General features: G+C 40.6%; 1 protein-coding gene across 3 annotated transcripts in view; it reads left to right on the forward strand.

Moving 5' to 3' along the window:
• Positions 1-242: 242 nt before the first annotated feature.
• LOC139414462 (nuclear factor of activated T-cells, cytoplasmic 2) overlaps positions 243-23040 on the forward strand; it is a 36923-nt gene continuing 14125 nt past the window's right edge. For 2 of the 3 annotated variants that reach the window (XM_071162375.1, XM_071162374.1), the window contains exons 1-6: positions 287-510; positions 7517-8492; positions 8975-9146; positions 11215-11417; positions 11578-11750; positions 19860-20000. In XM_071162375.1, coding sequence (XP_071018476.1) covers positions 372-510; positions 7517-8492; positions 8975-9146; positions 11215-11417; positions 11578-11750; positions 19860-20000 — 1804 coding nt within the window. In that variant the 5' untranslated portion in view covers positions 287-371. Of the gene's footprint in view, positions 511-7516; positions 8493-8974; positions 9147-11214; positions 11418-11577; positions 11751-19859; positions 20001-23040 lie in introns of all 3 variants that reach the window. The other variant, XM_071162376.1, reaches the window with a different exon arrangement.

A 23040-nucleotide genomic window follows, 5' to 3' on the forward strand; every position in this document is an offset into this window, starting at 1 on the left:
TGGCCTTTTCTGTTTTTGTTCTCATTTCTGTTTCCTGTCTCTGTTACTTTATTGAGCAACAATCCAAATATATCATCTACATTTGCAGCCTCAAAACATTTGATACAAAATTACCCGACAGACACAGTTACATCATCACCACAGAATCACCCGCCTCAACTAGGCTATGCAACAGAATAGAAACAGGAAGCAATATCGACAGCCTGATTTATTTGTATGTGGCTGTCATATTTCATTTGAACCATTAGACTTCCGTTGTTGCAATAGCCTGAAGTTAATACAGAATCGTCGTGAAAAGCCTAAAGTATAGCCTAACATCAGCTGTTGTTTTGTCTCTCTTTTCATTTTGATAAATAATTTACGTGCTTAAGATGACTTCCATCTACAAAGACAATGACCAACATTCTTTGGAGCTTGTGGAAGATCTTGGTCAAGATAACAGTCAAGAGGAGTTGGACTTTTCTTACCTGTTTTTGTACAACCCATCTGACGACTTTCGCGTGATTGAAGGTAAGAGCATCTTCCTGAAGTGCCGTCAAAGGCAATCAATCAATAACGTATGTTTAAATAGGAGTTTACAACAATTAGATGTTTATTCAGGATAACAAAAATAACCAAGGTGGCCTAATCACATAATCAGATTTTGTACACTAGCCTACTCATAAAAAATGGAAGATTTTAGAATATTCACATGAAAATCTGTCGCTTAAAGACTCAGGTAGTCCAGCGTCTCGTTGATTATGCCTGCACATCATGGTTTACCAGGAGCCACAAACATCTAAAAAGAAAAGAAAGCTATCAGCCAATAAAGCTTTTAAGAATTCTAGTTAAAGTACTTATCTGGAGTTTGAGCATTTTCTTCGTCTCTATCTCTGTAACGTGTCTATATCTATGTAATTGTACGCGTATATATGTAAAAAATAGGGACCACAATGGAAATAAGTCCCAGACCCAATAAGTTCCAGACCCAATATATATATATATATATATATATATTTTTTTAACTGACAGACAAAATCAATCAATCGATCAATCCTAACTGTGCAGAGCATCTTCCTGACGTGCCGTAAAGAGCAATCAATAATTTATGTTTAAATTGGAGTTTACAACAATTCGATGTTTATTCGTGATTTAAAAAACAAAGGTAGCATACCATATCACATAATCATATTGTGTACACTAGCCTAGTCAGAAAAGGCTACAGTCACACATCGAAATGTGATAGAATACATTTCAATAGCTTTGACATGCTGGTCTGTGGTCTCCACTGTTCAAATTCATGCATGGCTTTCTGATTTAGTTTATATTTAGGGACAGATCATAATTTACTGTGAGGGGTGGTCCAAAATGGGGGAGGGCTGTCAAAAAATGTTTTTCGCTTTGGGGAGGGTTGTGTGATTTTTTTTGGGGGGGCCACAGGGGGGCTAGTGTGTTTTTCCCTAGTTTATTCGCTCTTCTGCTCATATTTTCCCTAAAAACAATGGCTTGGATCAGGTTATTGTAAGGTTAATGGCATGTCAATATTTTGATATTACCCTAATAAAGTTTAGAATAGTTTGTGAAGGTTTGGTAGGGTGTGGCTATTATTAAGCTTTAGCTACTGCAGGCCTATGATATGAAGGCAGTGATGCCCTGGCGCGCCAACTGACTCCAACAGTTGAATTTGAGGTGAGGAAGACTGTTTCAGGTCTACCAGAGATTCTCCTATAATCTAACAATATAATGCCTATCTTTAGAAAAATATTTCTGATAGAAAATTAACCAATTACCCTCTTTCTGTGCATTTATGTCTGTATTGCAGACACAGTAGACAATCTATCATAAAGAAATGTGTGGTGTGTCGTAGCATGTTACCAGCATCTCTCTCTCTCCTTCTGTCTGGGGTTAGGCCTAAACTTCTCTTCCTTTATATATTTATTTATTTATTAAAATATGAATATCATACAGTGGACACCTAACCCTATAGGCCTATGCATGCAATGCCCCTGACAGCTGAACCGTGAGGTGGACAATTATTGTTTTAGGAAAGTAACCAAAAACAAAATAGAAAAATAGGCTATAATAGTGTGTTTTGTAATTTGTTATAGGCTGTTTTTAAGGACACGTAAATGTGGCTCATTTGGGCAACGTCCCTTGTTTATTGATGGCGCTGGCTGCCCCAGGGTGGATCTGAATGCATATGGATGTACATTTTTCAAATGTTCGGTCATTTAAAATCTTCGCTGTCATGTTGTCCGCCTCCAAATTTTACGAAAGGAAACTCTGAAATGGCATATTCTTTTTGGAAGATTTTAGAATATTCACGTCAAAATCTGTCGCCAATTGGATGGAAACCTATAGACCCCCCCCCCAAAGACTCTGGCAAGTGCACTAGTCCAGTGTCTCTTTGATTATCTTGCACATCATGGTTCACAAGCAGCCCCAAATATCAGCCAAACCAGCTTGTAAGAACTATACTTAAAGTCCCCCCTCAAACTCATCTGGAGCATGTTTTCCTCTCTATCTATGTAATGTATCTGTATCTATGTAATGTGTCTGTAATGTGTCTGTATCTCTGTAATGTGTCTGTATCTATGTAATGTGTCTGTATCTCTGTAATGTGTCTGTAATGTGTCTGTATCTCTGTAATGTGTCTGTATCTATGTAATGTGTATCTCTATCTATGTAATGTGTCTGTAATGTGTCTGTATCTATGTAATGTGTCTGTATCTATGTAAAGTATCTGTATCTCTGTAATGTGTCTGTATCTATATAATGTGTCTGTATCTCTGTAATGTGTCTATATCTCTGTAATGTGTCTGTATCTCTGTAATGTGTCTGTATCTCTGTAATGTGTCTGTATCTCTGTAATGTTTCTGTATCTCTGTAATGTGCCTGTAATGTGTCTGTATCTCTGTAATGTGTCTGTATCTCTGTAATGTGTCTGTATCTATGTAATGTGTCTGTAATGTGTCTGTATCTCTGTAATCTGTCTGTATCTATGTAATGTGTCTGTACTGTGTCTGTAATGTGTCTGTACAGTGGGGCAAAAAAGTATTTAGTCAGCCACCAATTGTGCAAGTTCTCCCACTTAAAAATATGAGAGAGGCCTGTAATTTTCATCATAGGTACCCTTCAACTATGACAGACAAAATGAGGGGAAAAAAATCCAGAAAATCACATTGTAGGATTTTTAATGAATTTATTTGCAAATTATGGTGGAAAATAAGTATTTGGTCAATAACAAAAGTTTATCTCAATACTTTGTTATATACCCTTTGTTGGCAATGACAAAGGTCAAACGTTTTCTGTAAGTCTTCACAAGGTTTTCACACACTGTTGCTGGTATTTTGGCCCATTCCTCCATGCAGATCTCCTCTAGAGCAGTGATGTTTTGGGGCTGTTGCTGGGCAACACGGATTTTCAACTCCCTCCAAAGATTTTCTATGGGGTTGAGATCTGGAGATTGGCTAGGCCACTCCAGGTCCTTGAAATGCTTCTCACGAAGCCACTCCTTCGTTGCCCGGGCGGTGTGTTTGGGATCATTGTCATGCTGAAAGACCCAGCCACGTTTCATCTTCAATGCCCTTGCAGATGGAAGGAGGTTTTCACTCAAAATCTCACGATACATGGCCCCATTCCTTCTTTCCTTTACACGGATCAGTCGTCCTGGTCCCTTTGCAGAAAAACAGCCCCAAAGCATGATGTTTCCACCCCCATGCTTCACAGTAGGTATGGTGTTCTTTGGATGCAACTCAGCATTCTTTGTCCTCCAAACACGACGAGTTGAGTTTTTACCAAAAAGTTATATTTTGGTTTCATCTGACCATATGACATTCTCCCAATCTTATTCTGGATCATCCAAATGCTCTCTAGCAAACTTCAGACGGGCCTGGACATGCACTGGCTTAAGCAGGGGGACACGTTTGGCACTGCAGGATTTGAGTCCCTGGCGGCGTAGTGTGTTACTGATGGTAGGCTTTGTTACTTTGGTCCCAGCTCTCTGCAGGTCATTCACTAGGTCCCCCCGTGTGGTTCTGGGATTTTTGCTCACCGTTCTTGTGATAATTTTGACCCCACGTGGTGAGATCTTGCGTGGAGCCACAGATCGAGGGAGATTATCAGTGGTCTTGTATGTCTTCCATTTCCTAATAATTGCTCCCACAGTTGATTTCTTCAAACCAAGCTGCTTACCTATTGCAGATTCAGTCTTACCAGCCTGGTGCACGTCTACAATTTTGTTTCTGGTGTCCTTTGACAGCTCTTTGGTCTTGGCCATAGTGGAGTTTGCAGTGTGACTGTTTGAGGTTGTGGACAGGTGTCTTTTATACTGATAACAAGTTCAAACAGGTGCCATTAATACAGGTAACGAGTGGAGGACAGAGGAGCCTCTTAAAGAAGAAGTTTCAGGTCTGTGAGAGCCAGAAATCTTGCTTGTTTGTAGGTGACCAAATACTTATTTTCCACCATAATTTGCAAATAAATTCATTAAAAAATCCTACAATGTGATTTTCTTGATTTTTTTTCTTCTCATTTTGTCTGTCATAGTTGAAGTGTACCTATGATGAAAACTACAGGCCTCTCTCATCTTTTGAAGTGGGAGAACTTGCACAATTGGGGGCTGACTAAATACTTTTTTGTCCCACTGTATCTCTGTAATGTGTCTGTAATATGTCTGTATCTCTGTAATGTGTCTGTATCTCTGCAATGTGTCTGTATTTCTGTAATGTGTCTGTATCTATGTAATGTGTCTGTATCTATGTAATGTGTCTGTAATGTGTCTGTAATGTGTCTGTATTGTCTGTAATGTGTATGTATCTATGTCATGTGTATGTATCTCTGTAATGTGTCTGTATCTATGTAATGTGTCTGTATCTATGTAATGTGTCTGTATCTCTGTAATGTGTCTGTAATGTGTCTGTATCTATGTAATGTGTCTGCATCTATGTAATGTGTCTGTATCTCTGTAATGTGTCTGTAATGTGTCTGTATCTCTGTGATGTGTCTGTAATGTGTCTGTATCTCTGTAATGTGTCTGTATCTCTGTAATGTGTCTGTATCTATGTAATGTGTCTGTATCTATGTAATGTGTCTGTATCTATGTAATGTGTCTGTATCTCTGTAATGTGTCTGTATCTATGTAATGTGTCTGTATCTCTGTAATGTGTCTGTATCTATGAAATGTGTCTGTATCTATGTCATGTGTCTGTACCTCTGTAATGTGTCTGTATCTATGTAATGTGTCTGTATCTATGTAATGTGTCTGTATCTCTGTAATGTGTCTGTATCTATGTAATGTGTCTGTATCTATGTCATGTGTCTGTATCTCTGTAATGTGTCTGTATCTCTGTAATGTGTCTGTATCTCTGTAATGTGTCTGTATATATGTAATGTGTCTGTATCTATGTAATGTGTCTGTATCTCTGTAATGTGTCTGTATCTATGTAATGTGTCTGTATCTCTGTAATGTGTCTGTATCTATGTAATGTGTCTGTAATGTGTCTGTAATGTGTCTGTAATGTGTCTGTATCTCTGTAATGTGTCTGTAATGTGTCTGTAATGTGTCTGTATCACTGTAATGTGTCTGTATCTATGTAATGTGTCTGTATCTCTGTAATGTGTCTGTATCTATGTAATGTGTCTGTAATGTGTCTGTAATGTGTCTGTATCTATGTAATGTGTCTGTATCTCTGTAATGTGTCTGTATCTCTGTAATGTGTCTGTATCTCTGTAATGTGTCTGTATCTCTGTAATGTATCTGTATCTATGTAATGTGTCTGTATCTATGTAATGTGTCTGTATCTCTGTAATGTGTCTGTATCTCTGTAATGTGTCTGTATCTCTGTAATGTATCTGTATCTCTGTAATGTGTCTGTATCTCTGTAATGTATCTGTATCTATGTAATGTGTCTGTATCTATGTAATGTGTCTGTATCTCTGTAATGTGTCTGTATCTCTGTAATGTGTCTGTATCTCTGTAATGTATCTGTATCTCTGTAATGTGTCTGTATCTCTGTGATGTGTCTGTAATGTGTCTGTATCTCTGTAATTGTATATATATTTATGTTAAAATAAATAAAATAGGGACCACAATGGAAATAAGTCCCCGACTTTATTGTGGAATCCCGGTCACTTGAAAACATCTTTGTGCATATATATATATATTTTTTTAAACTGACAAATAAAATCAATTAATCGAACAATCCAAACTGTGCAGCGGCTAATTGAGGAATTGAAATAGACATCTGTTACAAAACACCAAAAAGTTTAATAACATTCGGAGATTGTCAAACTAAGCCTGTGTTACTGGGTCAGCATACAAGGTAGGGAGAGATTGACGAGCTAAGCCTGTGTTACTGGATCAGCATACAAGGTAGGGAGAGATTGACGAGCTAAGCCTGTGTTACTGGATCAGCATACAAGGTAGGGAGAGATTGACGAGCTAAGCCTGTGTTACTGGATCAGCATACAAGGTAGGGAGAGATTGACGAGCTAAGCCTGTCTTACTGGATCAGCATACAAGGTAGGGAGAGATTGACGAGCTAAGCCTGTGTTACTGGGTCAGCCTACAAGGCAGGGAGGGATTGACGAGCTAAGCCTGTGTTACTGGGTCAGCCTACAAGGCAGGGAGGGATTGACATACAGTAGTCTATTATTGTGGTGTTGAAAATGAAAACCATGATATTGAAGTGCCTGAAGTGGGTATGTTTTGTTTATTGGTTGTGTGGTGCATTGGCACAGAAACCTGTTGGTGGAAAATTTGTAGCATATATTTAATACAATTATAAATATGGCATCAAAATGTTGAAAGTCTGATTTCCCCCTAGCTGATCATTGTCTGCAGCCAGTTTTGATTTTAGTGTAATGAAACAGGCAGTGAGAGTGAACTCGTCTGTGGTGGTCGTCAAACCCTCAACCTTTGGCCCGTAGGCCTACGTCGCATCGACTGTGCCACAAAAGCATACTGAAGTAGTTAAGTCGATATCCACGTTTATAAACACAGGGTCACTATAGTTACCGTTATTTGTGCTCGTAAACATTACTCTGAGTTAATTCTGTGAGGGGTGAGGGAGGGTGTTCAATGTATTTTAAAGTTCAAGGGAAGGGTCATGTGAAAATATGTTGGACTTTGGGAAGGGGGGTGCATTTTGTTTATGATACCTTGAGTTGGACCAGCCCCTCCACCAGTAAATGTTGATGTGTCCCTTAGCCATTTTTAACCCCTGTTGAATTATGGACTATCCAATAATAGAGGAACAGCCATCTCAGCTGTCAAACGCTTATGTTGTAAAATCCTCGACCCAGTGTAACTCTATGTCTATTTCACATGCCTGCTGTTTTAAGAACAAGTTTCCTATTATTGCTGGTAATTGCCTGATGTTCATAAAAAAATACTTGGTAACAAAATCTCTAAGAACAAAAAATATAGTCACTGAAATGACAGGTGTGAGTTTAGAAGAAATCACCATTCTGATCCTGAAATGTTGCAATACATAATGCCTAAATGAGTACTCCCTTCATCCTGCCATATTCTTAGCAGACAACTCAGGGGTTCCCCCTCGCGGAGATCACAACCCCTCATCTGTGGTGAACTACCCTTGTGACGGAAGCTCCAGTAACGCCCCTACAACCTCCAGCCAGTCCTCTTACCACCATGGGCCTGTCCCTGACAGCCTGTCTGGGCCTGGGTTTAACTCACTGGATCTCCCCTCCAGGCCAAGGGGTGCTCCCTCTCCCAGCCCCAGGATTGAGATCACCCCATCAGGGGACCCTCACCAGACTCATCCCCTGGACGCCAGCCCCAGAACCACGGCCCTGACTGTGCCTGGCTATGAGAACACGGCCTACCGAGAGCCCCAGAGCCCTGCCAGCAGCAACTCCTCCACGGGTTGGCTGTCTGAGGCCTACTCGCCCTGGGTCTCGCCTTGTGTATCTCCCAGTGGTGGTGGGGGCATGGTTGGCTTGACCGCCTTGGACCTCCTCCCTGGCCTCCAGGGCATCCATACGTCCTCGGCCCACTCCTCCCCTGGGACCTCCCCGCGAACCAGCATCACAGAGGAGACTTTCCTGGTACCGCAGAGTCAGCGGTCTTCCTCGCCACACTCCAACGATTACCCCCGCTCTCGCTCCGCCTCTCCTCAGGGAAAACGCACCTACGACCAGTACAGCGGCCCCAATCTGGGGACCACCAGCCAGCAGCAGCGCTCCCGGAGCCCAAGCCCCAGCCCCTCGCCTCACCACCCCCAAGGACGACCCTTGGCCCAAGCTGACCCACAGGGCAATGCCCCTCAGCAGATGCCCAGCGTTGAAGAGGTGTTGAGCAGCCTCAACTCCAGCCTCAGCTCCAGCATGTCCAGGGCGGTCCCCTCCAAGATGGTGCGGCCCAGTGTTGAGTGCTATACGTATGGAGAGAGCCAGGGGGAGCATGGGCGGAGAGGCAGAGCTGGGGCTGAGACCTTCTACATCCTCCCTACATCTTTCTGGCCGGCTTCACTAGCCCATGGAGCCTTCAGGTATAATGTGCAATGTGCTATGATAATGATGATCCCTCATAAGAATGAAAAGTAATGACAGTCACATGAATCTGTAATGGCAGGTAAAGAAGTAATGACAGTCACATGAATCTGTAATGACCGGTAAAGAAGTAATGACAGTCACATGAATCTGTAATGACAGGTAAAGAAGTAATGACAGTCACATGAATCTGTAATGACAGGTAAAGAAGTAATGACAGTCACATGAATCTGTAATGACAGGTAAAGAAGTAATGACAGTCACATGAATCTGTAATGACAGGTAAAGAAGTAGTATTTAGAAAACCTTAGAGGAATTTAATTTGAAATTGTGATGTAATGTACTGATGTGTATTTTGTGTGTTTTGGCAGGAAATGTTAGGAGTGAAAACCCTCTCTCTTTCTCTCCCACACCCTTTCTCTCTATGTCTTACTCATCTCTCTCTATCTCTCTCCCTCTCTCCCTCTCTCTCTCTCATCAGTGGCATCCCTGTGCCATCTATGCCCCCTCTAGAGTGGCACTTGCCCAGTCACTCCGACCAGTATGAGCTCTGTTTGGAGCAGCAGCCTAAACAGCACCACCGGGCCCACTACGAGACAGAGGGCAGCAGGGGAGCAGTCAAAGCGGCCAGTGGAGGTCACACTGTGGTTCAGGTACTGGGTGTGGGATGGGGGAGTGTGTGTTTGTTTAACCTTTGTATGTATGTATGTATGTATGTATGTATGTATGTATGTATGTGTGTGTGTGTGTGTGTGTGTTTGTGTGTGTGTGTGTGTGTGTGTGTGTGTGTGTGTGTGTGTGTGTGTGTGTGTGTGTGTGTGTGTGTGTGTGTGTGTGTGTGTGTGTGTGTGTGTGGGTGGGTGGGTGTGTGGGTGGGTGGGTAGGTAGGTAGGTAGGTATGTAAAAATTGTCAAAGACTCCAGCCACCCTAGTCATAGACAGAGTATCGCAAGGCAAACTATACTCTGTACCGGTACCCCCTGTATATAGTCTCGCTATTGTTATTTTACTGTTGCTCTTTAGTTACTTGTTCCTTTTATTTCTTATTCATATTTTTTAAACTGCATTGTAGGTTAGAGGCTCGTAAGTAAGCATTTCACTGTAAGATCTACTACACCTGTTGTATTCGGCGCATGTGACTAATACAATTGGATTTGATTTGATGTATGTATGTATGTATGTATGTATGTATGTATGTATATATGGGTGTTGACAAGTGGAATGCTTTCGACACCTTGTTGGATTCATGCCCCGACAAATTTGGTATACTCAGTGTACAGTGCAGCTTTTACTCCTGTGTGTATGAATGCATCTGTGGTGGTATTTCCTTGTCATTACATCACCATGTCTGTCTCAGGTGCCCAGCAACAATATGTAAATGAACAAATGTATCAGCCTGCATTATTATGACTAAACCCATTCAACCACAAAACCAGCACAGTTAAACCACCATAGGACGTTTTCATATGAAAATCGGTACGCTGGTTTGGTTTCCTGGAGCATTTGTGAGAATTACATTTTGCTTTCACATGACCTGATAATAACCGATTCAGGGTATGATTTGCGAGACGCAAATTCAACATGACATTAGCAAGCTAGCTTGTTTACAAGGGTGAAAACAGTTCCACGCGATTAACCCAATACCTGACACGCCAGTCCTGAATCCTGGAATTGCTACTGACGCAGGGTTCCAGGGTTCCTTTGTGTTTCACACACGCTACATAGAGCGGACCAGGGTACCAAACGCTCCCGGGTCTTTACCAATTAAGCCTGGGATGGAGGTTAACTTTCGAGTGTATTTTAAATTATGGAAGATCCACCCATATGAAGTATAATGTTCAGGGACATATTGACTAAGCCATACTGGTTTTAATGTATAGTTACTAACGCAGTGAGCTGTCTTCTCATCTCAGGATGTGAAAGCCATTTCTGGGTCCAGGGCAACAGTAGTGATGCTATCCTTCTGCTAACCATTAGCCATGCAAATAATTATGTCGGGAGTTGGCCTTTCGTAATCTATGAAGTCATTTTCCTACATTATGTAACAGAATTCAACTGTGATATTGTTGAAGGTAGTTAACCCTGGATGTTCTCAAAGTAATTATGGACGTTCAACAGTTTTATCAGTTAATATTTTGATAAGTACATTTAGAAAAAAGGGTTCCAAGAAAAAGGGTTCTCCTATGGGAACAGCCGAAGAACCCTTTAAGGTTCTAGATAGCACCTTTTTGTTCTAAGAGTGTAGAATTAATTATGGTCTCGTGGATTACATATTAGAAGGAGGTGCACAGTTCAAAAGTAACACTTTTAGTTAGAGATGTGATTATTTACTGTCATGTTTAAAAGCTGTAAGATTAGTGTAGCTCTGCAGTACAGAGGAATTCAACAGTATCAAAAATGTTAAATGGATACACTCCAAGATCGAAGTGTGTCAGTTGTTTTTAGACCCCACATCCAATGTCATTGATTGCGTAGAGTCAGCTCTGCCTCAACCACAAATGAATGGAAAAGATAAGCAGCCAATAAGATTTGTATATTACATGGTGTTTATCTTTTCCATTCATTTGGAGTTTTGGCACATAGGTGATTCTACACAATAGATGTCTTGGGATGTGGACATATCTCAACACAAGACCACTATTGAGGTCTGAAAACGTTGGTTTTTGGAGTGTAACGTCCCCTTAAAGGTAAAACGGTTTGTTTGGTTGTATCTCTCGACAGCTTCATGGGTACAGAGGCACTGCTCCACTGGGTCTGCTGGTGTTCATCGGAACGGCTGACGAGAGGGTCCTCAAACCCCATGCCTTCTACCAGGTGCACCGCATCACTGGGAAAACGGTCACCACACCAAGCCAAGAGAGAAAGGTCCATGGCACCAAGGTCCTGGAGATCCCTCTGGAGCCCAAGAACAACATGAGAGCAGTGTAAGGAGAGCAGTCAAGTTAGAGACAGTACACACACAAGCACGCACGCACACACACACACACACAAACAAACATACATATACATGCGCACACACACATATGTTTTCAGAGCTAGGGTATAAAATAATTAATAAAACATTGTTTTACTTCCCTTGTAAAGGATTGACTGTGCTGGGATACTAAAGCTGAGAAATGCTGACATCGAGCTCAGGACAGGCGAGACAGACATGGGACGCAAAAACACCTGTGTCCGCCTTGTCTTTCGTGTCCATATTCCTCAACCAGGAGGACAGTATGTCTCTCTTCAAGTGGCCTCCCTTCCCATCGAGTGTTGTAAGTGAACTTTTGTTGCTGAAACCCAAAATTCTATTACTACTACAAATAATAATAATAAATATAGCTGCGAGCAGCAATGAACGGGGTTCACAGGATGACAGAAAGGACACAAGATCAGTTGAATATCAAAGCAAGCATGTGGGAACTATCTTCCTTTATTTTTTTATTTTTTTTTATTTTACCTTTATTTAACCAGGCAAGTCAGTTAAGAACAAATTCTTATTTTCAATGACGGCCTGGGAACAGTGGGTTAACTGCCTGTTCAGGGGCAGAACGACAGATTTGTACCTTGTCAGCTCAGGGGTTTGAACTCGCAACCTTCGGGTTCCTAGTCCAACGCTCTAACCACTAGGCTACCCTGTGCAATCAGTGAAGGCATTACCATGATTATCTCTCAATACCACAAGGAGGACGCAGGTGAAGCGTAGTCTAGTGCTGTAGGTTATCTTTGAATTTAAGTCATTAATGTATTGAGTTTATATATAAATATTAATATTTATAATATATATACGCTGACTGCTCAAGCGGCACAACTTCTGGTTTCTAATTTTCCTAAATAAAAGATCCACTTTTAACTACATTCAGACCACATAATAGGGCAACACTATGTGATTATACAGATACAGTGCATTCGGAAAGTATTCAGACCCCATCCCTTTTTCGGGAAAGTATTCAGACCCCTTCCCTTTTTCCACATTTTGTTATGTTATAAACTAATTCTAAAATTGATCCAATAATTGTTTCCTCATCAATTTACACACAATACCCCATAGTGACATCACAATCCACCATAATCACAAAGTGAAAACTGGTTTTAAAGATTTTTTTTTGCACATTCATAAAAAATTTAAAACAGAAATACCTTATTTACACAAGTATTCAGACCCTTTGCTATGAGCCTCGGAACTGGGCTCAGGTGCATCCTGTTTCCTTTGATCATCCTTGAGATGTTTGCACAACTTTCTTGCAGTCCACCTGTGGTAAATTCAATTGATTGGACATGATTTGGAAAGGCACACACCTGTCTACAGTATATAAGATCCCACAGTTGACAGTGCATGTCAGAGCAAAAACCAAGCCATGAGGTCGAAGGAAATATCCGCAAAGCTCAGAGAGAGGGTTGTGTCAATGCACAGATCTTAGGAAGTCTACCAAAAACTTTCTTGAAGGTCCCCATGAATATAGTCGCCTCCATTATTCTTAAAAGGAAGAAGTTTGGAACCACCGAAACTCTTCCTAGAGCTCCCTGACCAAGAACCCAATGGTCACTCTGACAAAGCTCCAGAGATCCTCTGTGGAGATGGGAGAACCTTCCAAAAGGACAACCATCTCTGCAGCACTCCACCAATCAGGCCTTTATGATAGAGTGGCCAGACAGAAGCCAGCACACACATACCAATTGATTAATGAACTGCTCAATGTATATATTTTTTCTCTTGCTTTGTTTGCTATTTTCCAAATCTCTGATAAGCTACACAGGAAATGGCTGAAAATAGCCCATATCAATATATGTAGCCTTATAAATAAGGTTTATGAAACCAATAACTTGCTACAGTGCCTTGCGAAAGTATTCGGCCCCCTTGAACTTTGCGACCCTTTGCCACATTTCAGGCTTCAAACATAAAGATAAAAAACTGTATTTTTTGTGAAGAATCAACAACAAGTGGGACACAATCATGAAGTGGAACGACATTTATTGGATATTTCAAACTTTTTTAACAAATCAAAAACTGAAAAATCGGACGTGCAAAATTATTCAGCCCCCTTAAGTTAATACATTGTAGCGCCACCTTTTGCTGCGATTACAGCTGTAAGCCGCTTGGGGTATGTCTCTATCAGTTTTGCACATCAAGAGACTGACATTTTTTCCCATTCCTCCTTGCAAAACAGCTCGAGCTCAGTGAGGTTGGATGGAGAGCATTTGTGAACAGCAGTTTTCAGTTCTTTCCACAGATTCTCGATTGGATTCAGGTCTGGACTTTGACTTGGCCATTCTAACACCTGGATATGTTTATTTTTGAACCATTCCATTGTAGATTTTGCTTTATGTTTTGGATCATTGTCTTGTTGGAAGACAAATCTCCGTCCCAGTCTCAGGTCTTTTGCAGACTCCATCAGGTTTTCTTCCAGAATGGTCCTCTATTTAGCTCCATCCATCTTCCCATCAATTTTAACCATCTTCCCTGTCCCTGCTGAAGAAAAGCAGGCCCAAACCATGATGCTGCCACCACCATGTTTGACAGTGGGGATGGTGTGTTCAGCTGTGTTGCTTTTACGCCAAACATAACGTTTTGCATTGTTGCCAAAAAGTTCAATTTTGGTTTCATCTGACCAGAGCACCTTCTTCCATATGTTTGGTGTGTCTCCCAGGTGGCTTGTGGCAAACTTTAAACAACACTTTTTATGGATATCTTTAAGAAATGGCTTTCTTCTTGCCACTCTTCCCTAAAGGCCAGATTTGTGCAATATACGACTGATTGTTGTCCTATGGACAGAGTCTCCCACCTCAGCTGTAGATCTCTGCAGTTCATCCAGAGTGATCATGGGCCTCTTGGCTGCATCTCTGATCAGTCTTCTCCTTGTATGAGCTGAAAGTTTAGAGGGACGACCAGGTCTTGGTAGATTTGCAGTGGTCTTATACTCCTTCCATTTCAATATTATCGCTTGCACAGTGCTCCTTGGGATGTTTAAAGCTTGGGAAATCTTTTTGTATCCAAATCCGGCTTTAAACTTCTTCACAACAGTATCTCGGACCTGCCCGGTGTGTTCCTTGTTCTTCATGATGCTCTCTGCGCTTTTAACGGACCTCTGAGACTATCACAGTGCAGGTGCATTTATACAGAGACTTGATTACACACAGGTGGATTGCATTTATCATCATTAGTCATTTAGGTCAACATTGGATCATTCAGAGATCCTCACTGAACTTCTGGAGAAAGTTTGCTGCACTGAAAGTAAAGGGGCTGAATAATTTTGCACGCCCAATTTTTCAGTTTTTGATTTGTTAAAAAAGTTTGAAATATCCAATAAATGTCGTTCCACTTCATGATTGTGTCCCACTTGTTGTTGATTCTTCACAAAAAAATACCGTTTTTTATCTTTATGTTTGAAGCCTGAAATGTGGCAAAAGGTCGCAAAGTTCAAGGGGGCCGAATACTTTCGCAAGGCACTGTATATTAGCCAATTCTGAGACTCGCTTAGATCATTCCTTTGATGATACAGCAGTAGCAATATAACGATATACCATCTATAGAAGACACAGAAATGCTTATGGGGGAGGTGTTGCTGTATATATACAGTAAATATATTCAGAGACATATCCCTGTAATGCTTAGAGAAAATCTCATGTCAAGTGTTATTGAAGTGTTGTGGCTGCAGGTTCACTTGGCACATCTAATGCCTTTTCTTTTGGGGTGTTGCTATAGGCCACCAAGTGCTAACAGTCAGTATCTAATTAATATGTGTGAAATGCTTGATAGTGTATGTGATGTAAACAGAGAGGTCTACTTTCTTGGGGACCTGAATATTGACCGGTTTTCATCAGGCTGTCTGCTCAAGAGGAAGCTTCTTTTTGTAACCAGTGCCTGTTATCTGGTTCAGGTCATTAATCAATTAAGCAACACCTTCCCCATCAACCTACCAGGGTGTTTACAAACACTACATGAACAAGATCATCCACATGTATCAATCACATTTTTACTAATACTGTAGAACTTTGTTCTAAAGCTGTATCTGTACCCATTGGATGCAGTGATCACAGTATAGTAGCTATATCCAGGAAAGCCAAAGTCCCAAAAGCTGGGCCTAAAATAGTGTATTGGAGATCATACAAAATATTTAGCTGTGACTATTATGTGGATGATGTTACAAATATTTGTTGGTCTGATGTGATTAATAAGGTGCATCCAGACACTGGATATAATAATAATAATTCAAGAAAAGCTTTGCAAGTTTGAATGTTGTAAAGTTGGTGTGGGAGAGGTGGAAGAATTATTGTTATTGATCAATAATGACAAACCTCCTGACGTTGACATCTTAGATGGAAAGCTACTGAGGATGGCAGCTGAATCTATAGCCACTCCTATCCGTCATATCTTTAATCTGAGCCTAGAGGAAAGTCTATGCTACCCAAGAGTGGTAAAGCTGCCTTTACTGGTTCTAACTGCATAAGCTTGCTGCCAGCTCTTAGCAAACTGTTGGAAAAAATTGTGTTCAACCAAATACTATGCTATTTCTCTGTAAACAAATGAACAATAGATTTTCATGCTTATAGAGATGGGCACTCAACATGTACTGCACTGACACAAATTACTGATGATTGGTTGAAGGAAATTGATAATAATAAGATTGCGGGAGCTGTACTGTTAGATTTCACTGCAGCCTTTGATATTATTGATTATAACCTGTTGTTGAAAAACGTTTCAACCTCTGCCATATCGTGGATTCAGAGCTATCTATCTAATTGAACTCAAAGGGTTTCCTTAATCTAAGCTTCTCTAATGTCAAACATGTAAAGTGTGGTCTACCACAGGGCAGCTCTCTAGGCCCTCTACTCTTTTCTATTTTTTACCAATGACGTGCCACAGGCATTAAACAAAGCATGTGTGTCCATGTATGTTGATGATTCAACCATATACGCATCAGTAACCACAGCTAATGAAGTCACTGAAACTCTTAACAAAGAGTTGCAGTCTGTTTTGGAATGGGTAGCCAGTAATAAACTGGTCCTGAACATCTTTAAAATAGCATTGTATTTGGTACAAATCATTCCCTAAGTTCTAGACCTCAGCTGAATCTGGTAATGAATGGTGTGGCTGTTGAACAAGCTGAGGAGACTAAATTACTTAGTGTTACCTTAGATTGTAAAAAAGCAAGTCCTGTAAGTTTTGTCTTATCTTGATTATTGTCCAGTTGTGTGGTCGAGTGCTGCAAGGAAATGCCTAGTTAAGCTGCAGCTGGCCCAGAACAAAGTGGCACATCTTGTTCTTCATTGTAATCAGAGGGCTGATATAAATACTATGCATGCCAGTCTCTCTTAGTCAAGAGTTGAGGAGAGACTGAATGCATCGCTTCTTCTTTTAATAAGAAAAGTTAATGTGTTGAAAATCAAAGTGGTTTGCATAGTCAACTTACACACATCTCTGACACACACACTTACCCCACCAGACATGCATGCCACCAGGGGTCTTTTCACTGTCCCCAAATCCAGGACAAATTCAAGAAAGCGTACAGTATTATATACAGCCATTATTGCATGGAACTCCGTTCCATCTCATATTGCTCAAGTGAACAGCAAACCTGGTTTCAAAAAACAGATGAAGCTACACCTCACGGGACAAAGCCTCTCCCCTATTTGTTCTAGATCGTTTGTGTATATGTATTGATATGTAGGCTACGTGTACATTTTGTCATGTTTTATTTATTTATGTAGTTCTGTCCTTGAGCTGTTGTCTATTAATGTTCTGTTTTATGTAATGTTTCATGTTTTGTGTGGACCCCAGGAAGAGTAGCTGCTGCTTTTGTAACAGTTAATGGGAATCCTAATAAAATACCAAATACCACTCCTCAGTAAAAGGCACAACAGTCCACAGTTTGCCAAAAGGTACCTAAAGGACTCTCAGACCATGAGCGACAAGATTCTCTGGTCTGATGAAACCAAGATTGAACTCTTTGGCCTGAATGACAAGTGCCACATCTGTAGGAAACCTGAGACCATCCCTAAGGTGAAGCATGGTGGTGGCAGCATCATGCTGTGGGGATGTTTTGTTAGTGGCAGGGACGGGGAGACTAGTCAGGATCAAGGGAAAGATGAACGGAGCAAAGTACAGAGAGATCCTTGATGAAAACCTGCTCCAGAGTTCTCAGGACCTCAAACTGGGACGAAGGTTCACCTTCCAACAGGACAACGACCCTAAGCACACAGCCAAGACAACGCAGGAGTGGCTTTGGGACAAGTCTCTGAATGTCCTTGAGTGGCCCAGCCAGAACCCGATCAAACATCTCTGGAAAGACCTGAAAATAGCTGTGCAGCGACGCTCCCCATCCAACCTGACAGAACTTGAGAGGATCTGCAGAGAAGAATGGGAGAAACTCAGGTGTCTCCCACAGGTGTGCCAAACTCGTAGCGTCATACCCAAGAAGACTCAAGGCTGTAAACGCTGCCAAAGGTGCTTCAACAAAGTACTGAGTAAAGGGTCTGAATACTTTTATAAATGTGATATTTCCGTTTTTTTTATACATTTGCTCAAATTTATTTTTGCTTTAGATGTGGGCTATTGTGTGTGGATTGATGAGGGAAAACAACTGTTTTCATCCATTTTAGATGAAGGCTGTAACATAACAAAATGTGGAAAAAGTCTAGGGGTCTGAATACTTTCTGAATGTAAGTATACAAATCACAATACGTTACATTCTTCGTCTGCACAATTTAAATCTAACATTAATTTGCATTAAATCTAACATTAAAGTTCACTTGAGAAATAGTTATTGCTCTAGTATCCTATGATGCAACTGGTGCCAATGACATCTATAGTGCCACAAACTTTTCTGGTGCAGCCATCTAAAGTTGCAGTGGCTTTATATTCACACAGCTTCTAAGGACATCTACATAAGGTTAACATACCAAATTTCATGGCCCCATGTGCATCGGTTCAGTTCTTATAGTGTTGGTTTTGATATGGTACCATCTAGTGGTCTAGCATTGCCGACTTTGAATGCAGCAAATAATCATTCTTAAGTTCATTAGAAGCTAATTCATTGAGTTTATATACTAAATCTGGAGTCAATCTAACTCGTGGGTCATGAGTAGAAGATTTTTTAAGTATTTTTAGCATTAGCATATGTGCTAACGTGCATCTATAGGTACAGTGCAGCCATATTTAAATGCAGCAACAACAACAAAAATCTCAAAACCATTAAAGACTGATCTGGAGTGAATATGATGTATGGTTCATGAGGAGAAGATGAAGATGATTACCAAATTTAGTCAGGTTAATCTTTGGGACATCCCTGATAGCGATGACAGGTTTCAAGTTGATAGGCCACTGTGGAGTGGATTTACAGTGGTTCAAATGGACATGTAAAATCTGATGTTTGATTTGTCACTAACTCAAGCCATCTTTTGACCGATCCATTAGCTTTTCTCTAACTTTGTTAATTACATTCCAAATTTGGTGTCATTTGGTCATACGGCTCATGAGAAGAATATTCATTTGTTTGCATATTTTATGTGCTAATATTCATCTACTTCTATAGTGTGGCCAACTTTGAATGCATCAATGTTATTTTCTCAAAACGTTATTTTTTCCAAAAATACAATTTGGAGCGAATCTGATTTTCAGTCCACGAGAAGAAGATATTTTATAATAATTTTTATCATAAGAATTATATAGTCAAAAAAGTGAATTGTTAAAGGGATACTTCGAGATTTTGGCAAAAATGCCTTTTATCAACTCGTGTTTCTGTGTCCAGTATGAAGGAAGTTAGAGGTAGATTTGGAAGGCAATGCTAACTAGTATTAGCACAATGACTGGAAGTCTATGGGTATCTGCTAGCATGTCTTTCCACCCTCTGTGGAAAGGGTTCTACATGAAACCCAGAAGGGTTCTACCTGGAACCAAAAAGGGTTATTCAAAGGGTTCTCCTATTGGGACAGCCGAATAACTCTTTCAGGTTCTAGACAGGACCTTTTTTCTAAGAGTTTATTCTTGAGTTATTTGTCAAGAAAAAAATAAACAAAGTAATACAGAGAATAACAATAAAGCTTCGCTATCAACCACAAAAAAAATAATCTGCAGAGCGATTTTCATTGATGTGCGTTAAAAGGAGGGGATTATATAACTGGAATTTAGTCATCTACGTGATGATGAGTCATTTGCATTGGAATGGATAATATGCCTTCATGTCTTAGTTGAAATGGTTAAATGCGGAAAACACATTTCAGTTAAATGCATTCAGTTGTACAACTGACTGGGTCTCCCCCTTTCCCTTTCCCATTACAGTTATTTTACTCACAGCTTGTGCAAAACGTTGCCCTCAGAATGTGACTCATGTTCTCCTATGGTTGTTCTAATGTTCTCCTAAAGACGTTCTACTGTCGTTCCACAGCCCAGAGGTCGGCCCACGAGCTTCCCACTGTAGAGCGCCAGGACGTGGAGCGCTGCTCGGTTCTAGGGGGACAGCAGGTGATACTGACAGGACAGAACTTCACCTCTGATTCCAAGGTGGTGTTCACAGAAAAGACACCTGGTGAGGACTTTACAATCAATCAATCAAATATATTTATGAAGCCCTTTTATATCAACAGTTGTACTTTACAGTAGCCTTGCCTAGACTCCTAAGAGCAAACAGAAGGGCAAAAGTAATTGTATCTAATAATGGCATACTGTACACTACCTTTAGTAATGTTCAGCATCATGGTAGTAAATTATAGAAATGGGCTAAGCCTTTAAGTCTTTTCTTCATAGAGCAGTTAGTAAGTAGCCTTGGGTTGTGTGAGCCCGGAGCATAGCGTGAGGCAGATTGATGTACAAGTACACTCCCTGAACAGGATGCTATAGTCTATCTATAATCTATCGCAAATGTAGGTTGAATGCCGGTAGAGATATACCGAGATTTCCCTCCCAAAACCACTCCCTATTCCCGGGATAAATAACTGCAAGCAAACTGTAAATGATAATAAATTATTTATATGAACAGCATGATGTGAATTGGAACTGTTAAATTATATGAAATGTCTAAATATGTTATTCTCAATGGCCTTCGCTCTGCTATCTGCATGATCAATGATAAACACTCAGGGTGGGGACAGACAGAGCATGTTTAATCTTAACATGGTCACTTTTTTTCTTGTGACAGGTAGGCCCTACATTTGCTCCAGCATTGCCTATGCTGCAGTAACATAAGGGCTGAATGTGCATCTAATTTACACATCTCCGTCTGGCTTTCGGGGGCCACCATATGTTTTTTAGTGTACCGTATTGTAGTTGTTTTAAATCAGTGCATACGGGAGCACTGTCTCTCTCTCTCCAACAATTCAATTCAAATTCCAGCCAATACAAATAGACCCTTACAAAAAAAGTTTTGAAACTGCAGTAAATGTACAGTAAATTACTGTGGTATTTTGGACCCAGTAATTGCATAATAACTGCAGTGTTATTCCAACACTCTAACTGCACTTACACTACAAAATTACTGCGGTAAAAAAAACACAGTGTTATTGTCGATCTAGTATTTGCAGCATATTGCAGTTACACTGCACTCCGACTGCAGTTATACTGTACTCTAACTGCAATCTTTTTTTGTAAGGGGATCATTTGTTTCATATAGATGTCCTAGCCTACCCCTTTCAGACAATACATTCATCCAGTATTAGCCATTTATCTATTGAAGGATGGGTTATTCATAAGTGTATAATCTCTATCTCTTGTGCTATATGAATTTTGGCGGGAAATACTGGGTTACCTGGGAGAAAAGGGATTTATTCTCGGGATGGAACATTTGTAAAATATTCAACCCTACTCCAAATCTATCTCCTTAATGCTGAGTGCCAAGTAGAGATGCACCGGGTCGGATTCTTATGACTATCAAACTCCCACCCTTCCGATCTCAGGGCAGACACTCAAACCACAAGGCCTCTGAGTTCCTACAGCTCTAATTGATCATTATTAATAGTTGTCCTATTGAGATGACAATTGCCAGAACATTATTTATTTATGAATTAATTTTTTTAACCTTTGGCTCGCTCTTTCTCTCGCAATTCTACTCTGTTGTGATCCAGAATTAATGTACTGCATGTTCTGAAACCAACCTGCTCCGCTTTGACCTGCTTAGATTTGTATAGATTACTGTTCTCAATGGACTGGTTTCAATGGACTCCAAGCTCTCAATCATCACCATGGCTGTATAATACAAAGATTTATTTCAGACCACCACTACTAGCCCAACATGGATATGATTATTATCGTCTAGTTTGTTTATTTGTATTCCCATCCAGTTTGCATATTGCCAAGGCAACTGTTAGCACTGGAGCCATAGTACAGGGCAGTGATATGTCTAGTTCCGTCGTAATAACATCCTGACTGCAATACAGGAAGGGAAACTAGATAATCATTTTACAGTGATGCACTACTCCCAAAAGCTTGAAGTTGAAACAGTCACAAAACAGTTATGCACTGCACATGCTCAAAGAACACAAATCAATCAAATATGCCAGTTAGCAGACATTTTTTTCCTGTGGGAATGGAACCCATGATCTTAGCCTGGGAATGGAACCCATGATCTTAGCCTGGGAATGGAACCCATGATCTTAGCCTGGGAATTGGAACCCATGATCTTAGCCTGGGAATGGAACCCATGATCTTAGCCTGGGAATGGAACCCATGATCTTAGCCTGGGAATGGAACCCATGATCTTAGTCTGGGAATGGAACCCATGATCTTAGTCTGGGAATGGAACCCATGATCTTAGTCTGGGAATGGAACCCATGATCTTAGCCTGGGAATGGAACCCATGATCTTAGCCTGGGAATGGAACCCATGATCTTAGTCTGGGAATGGAACCCATGGTCTTAGCCTGGGAATGGAACCCATGATCTTAGCCTGGCCAGTGCTGCGCTCTTACTGAGTCACATAGGACAGTAATTTGTTCAATTATTCATTTTCATTATTGCATCGTCATTAGAAGATTATGACGCCTCTGTGCGGTGTCTTCTAACATAGAGGTGTTAAGTAACAAGGTCTGGGTCTTCTAACATAGAGGTGTTAGGTAACAACATCTGGGTCTTCTAACATAGAGGTGTTAAGTAACAAGGTCTGGTTCTTCTAACATAGAGGTGTTAAGTAACAAGGTCTGGGTCTTCTAACATAGAGGTGTTAAGTAACAAGGTCTGGTTCTTCTAACATAGAGGTGTTAAGTAACAAGGTCTGGGTCTTCTAACATAGAGGTGTTAGGTAACAAGGTCTGGGTCTTCTAACATAGAGGTGTTAAGTAACAAGGTCTGGGTCTTCTAACATAGAGGTGTTAAGTAACAAGGTCTGGTTCTTCTAACATAGAGGTGTTAAGTAACAAGGTCTGGGTCTTCTAACATAGAGGTGTTAAGTAACAAGGTCTGGGTCTTCTAACATAGAGGTGTTAGGTAACAAGGTCTGGGTCTTCTAACATAGAGGTGTTAAGTAACAAGGTCTGGGTCTTCTAACATAGAGGTGTTAGGTAACAACACCTGGGTCTTCTAAAATAGAGGTGTTAGGTAACAACACCTGGGTCTTCTAACATAGAGGTGTTAGGTAAC

This window comes from Oncorhynchus clarkii, chromosome 7, assembly GCF_045791955.1.
Source record: "Oncorhynchus clarkii lewisi isolate Uvic-CL-2024 chromosome 7, UVic_Ocla_1.0, whole genome shotgun sequence".
Classification (NCBI taxonomy): domain Eukaryota; kingdom Metazoa; phylum Chordata; class Actinopteri; order Salmoniformes; family Salmonidae; genus Oncorhynchus; species Oncorhynchus clarkii.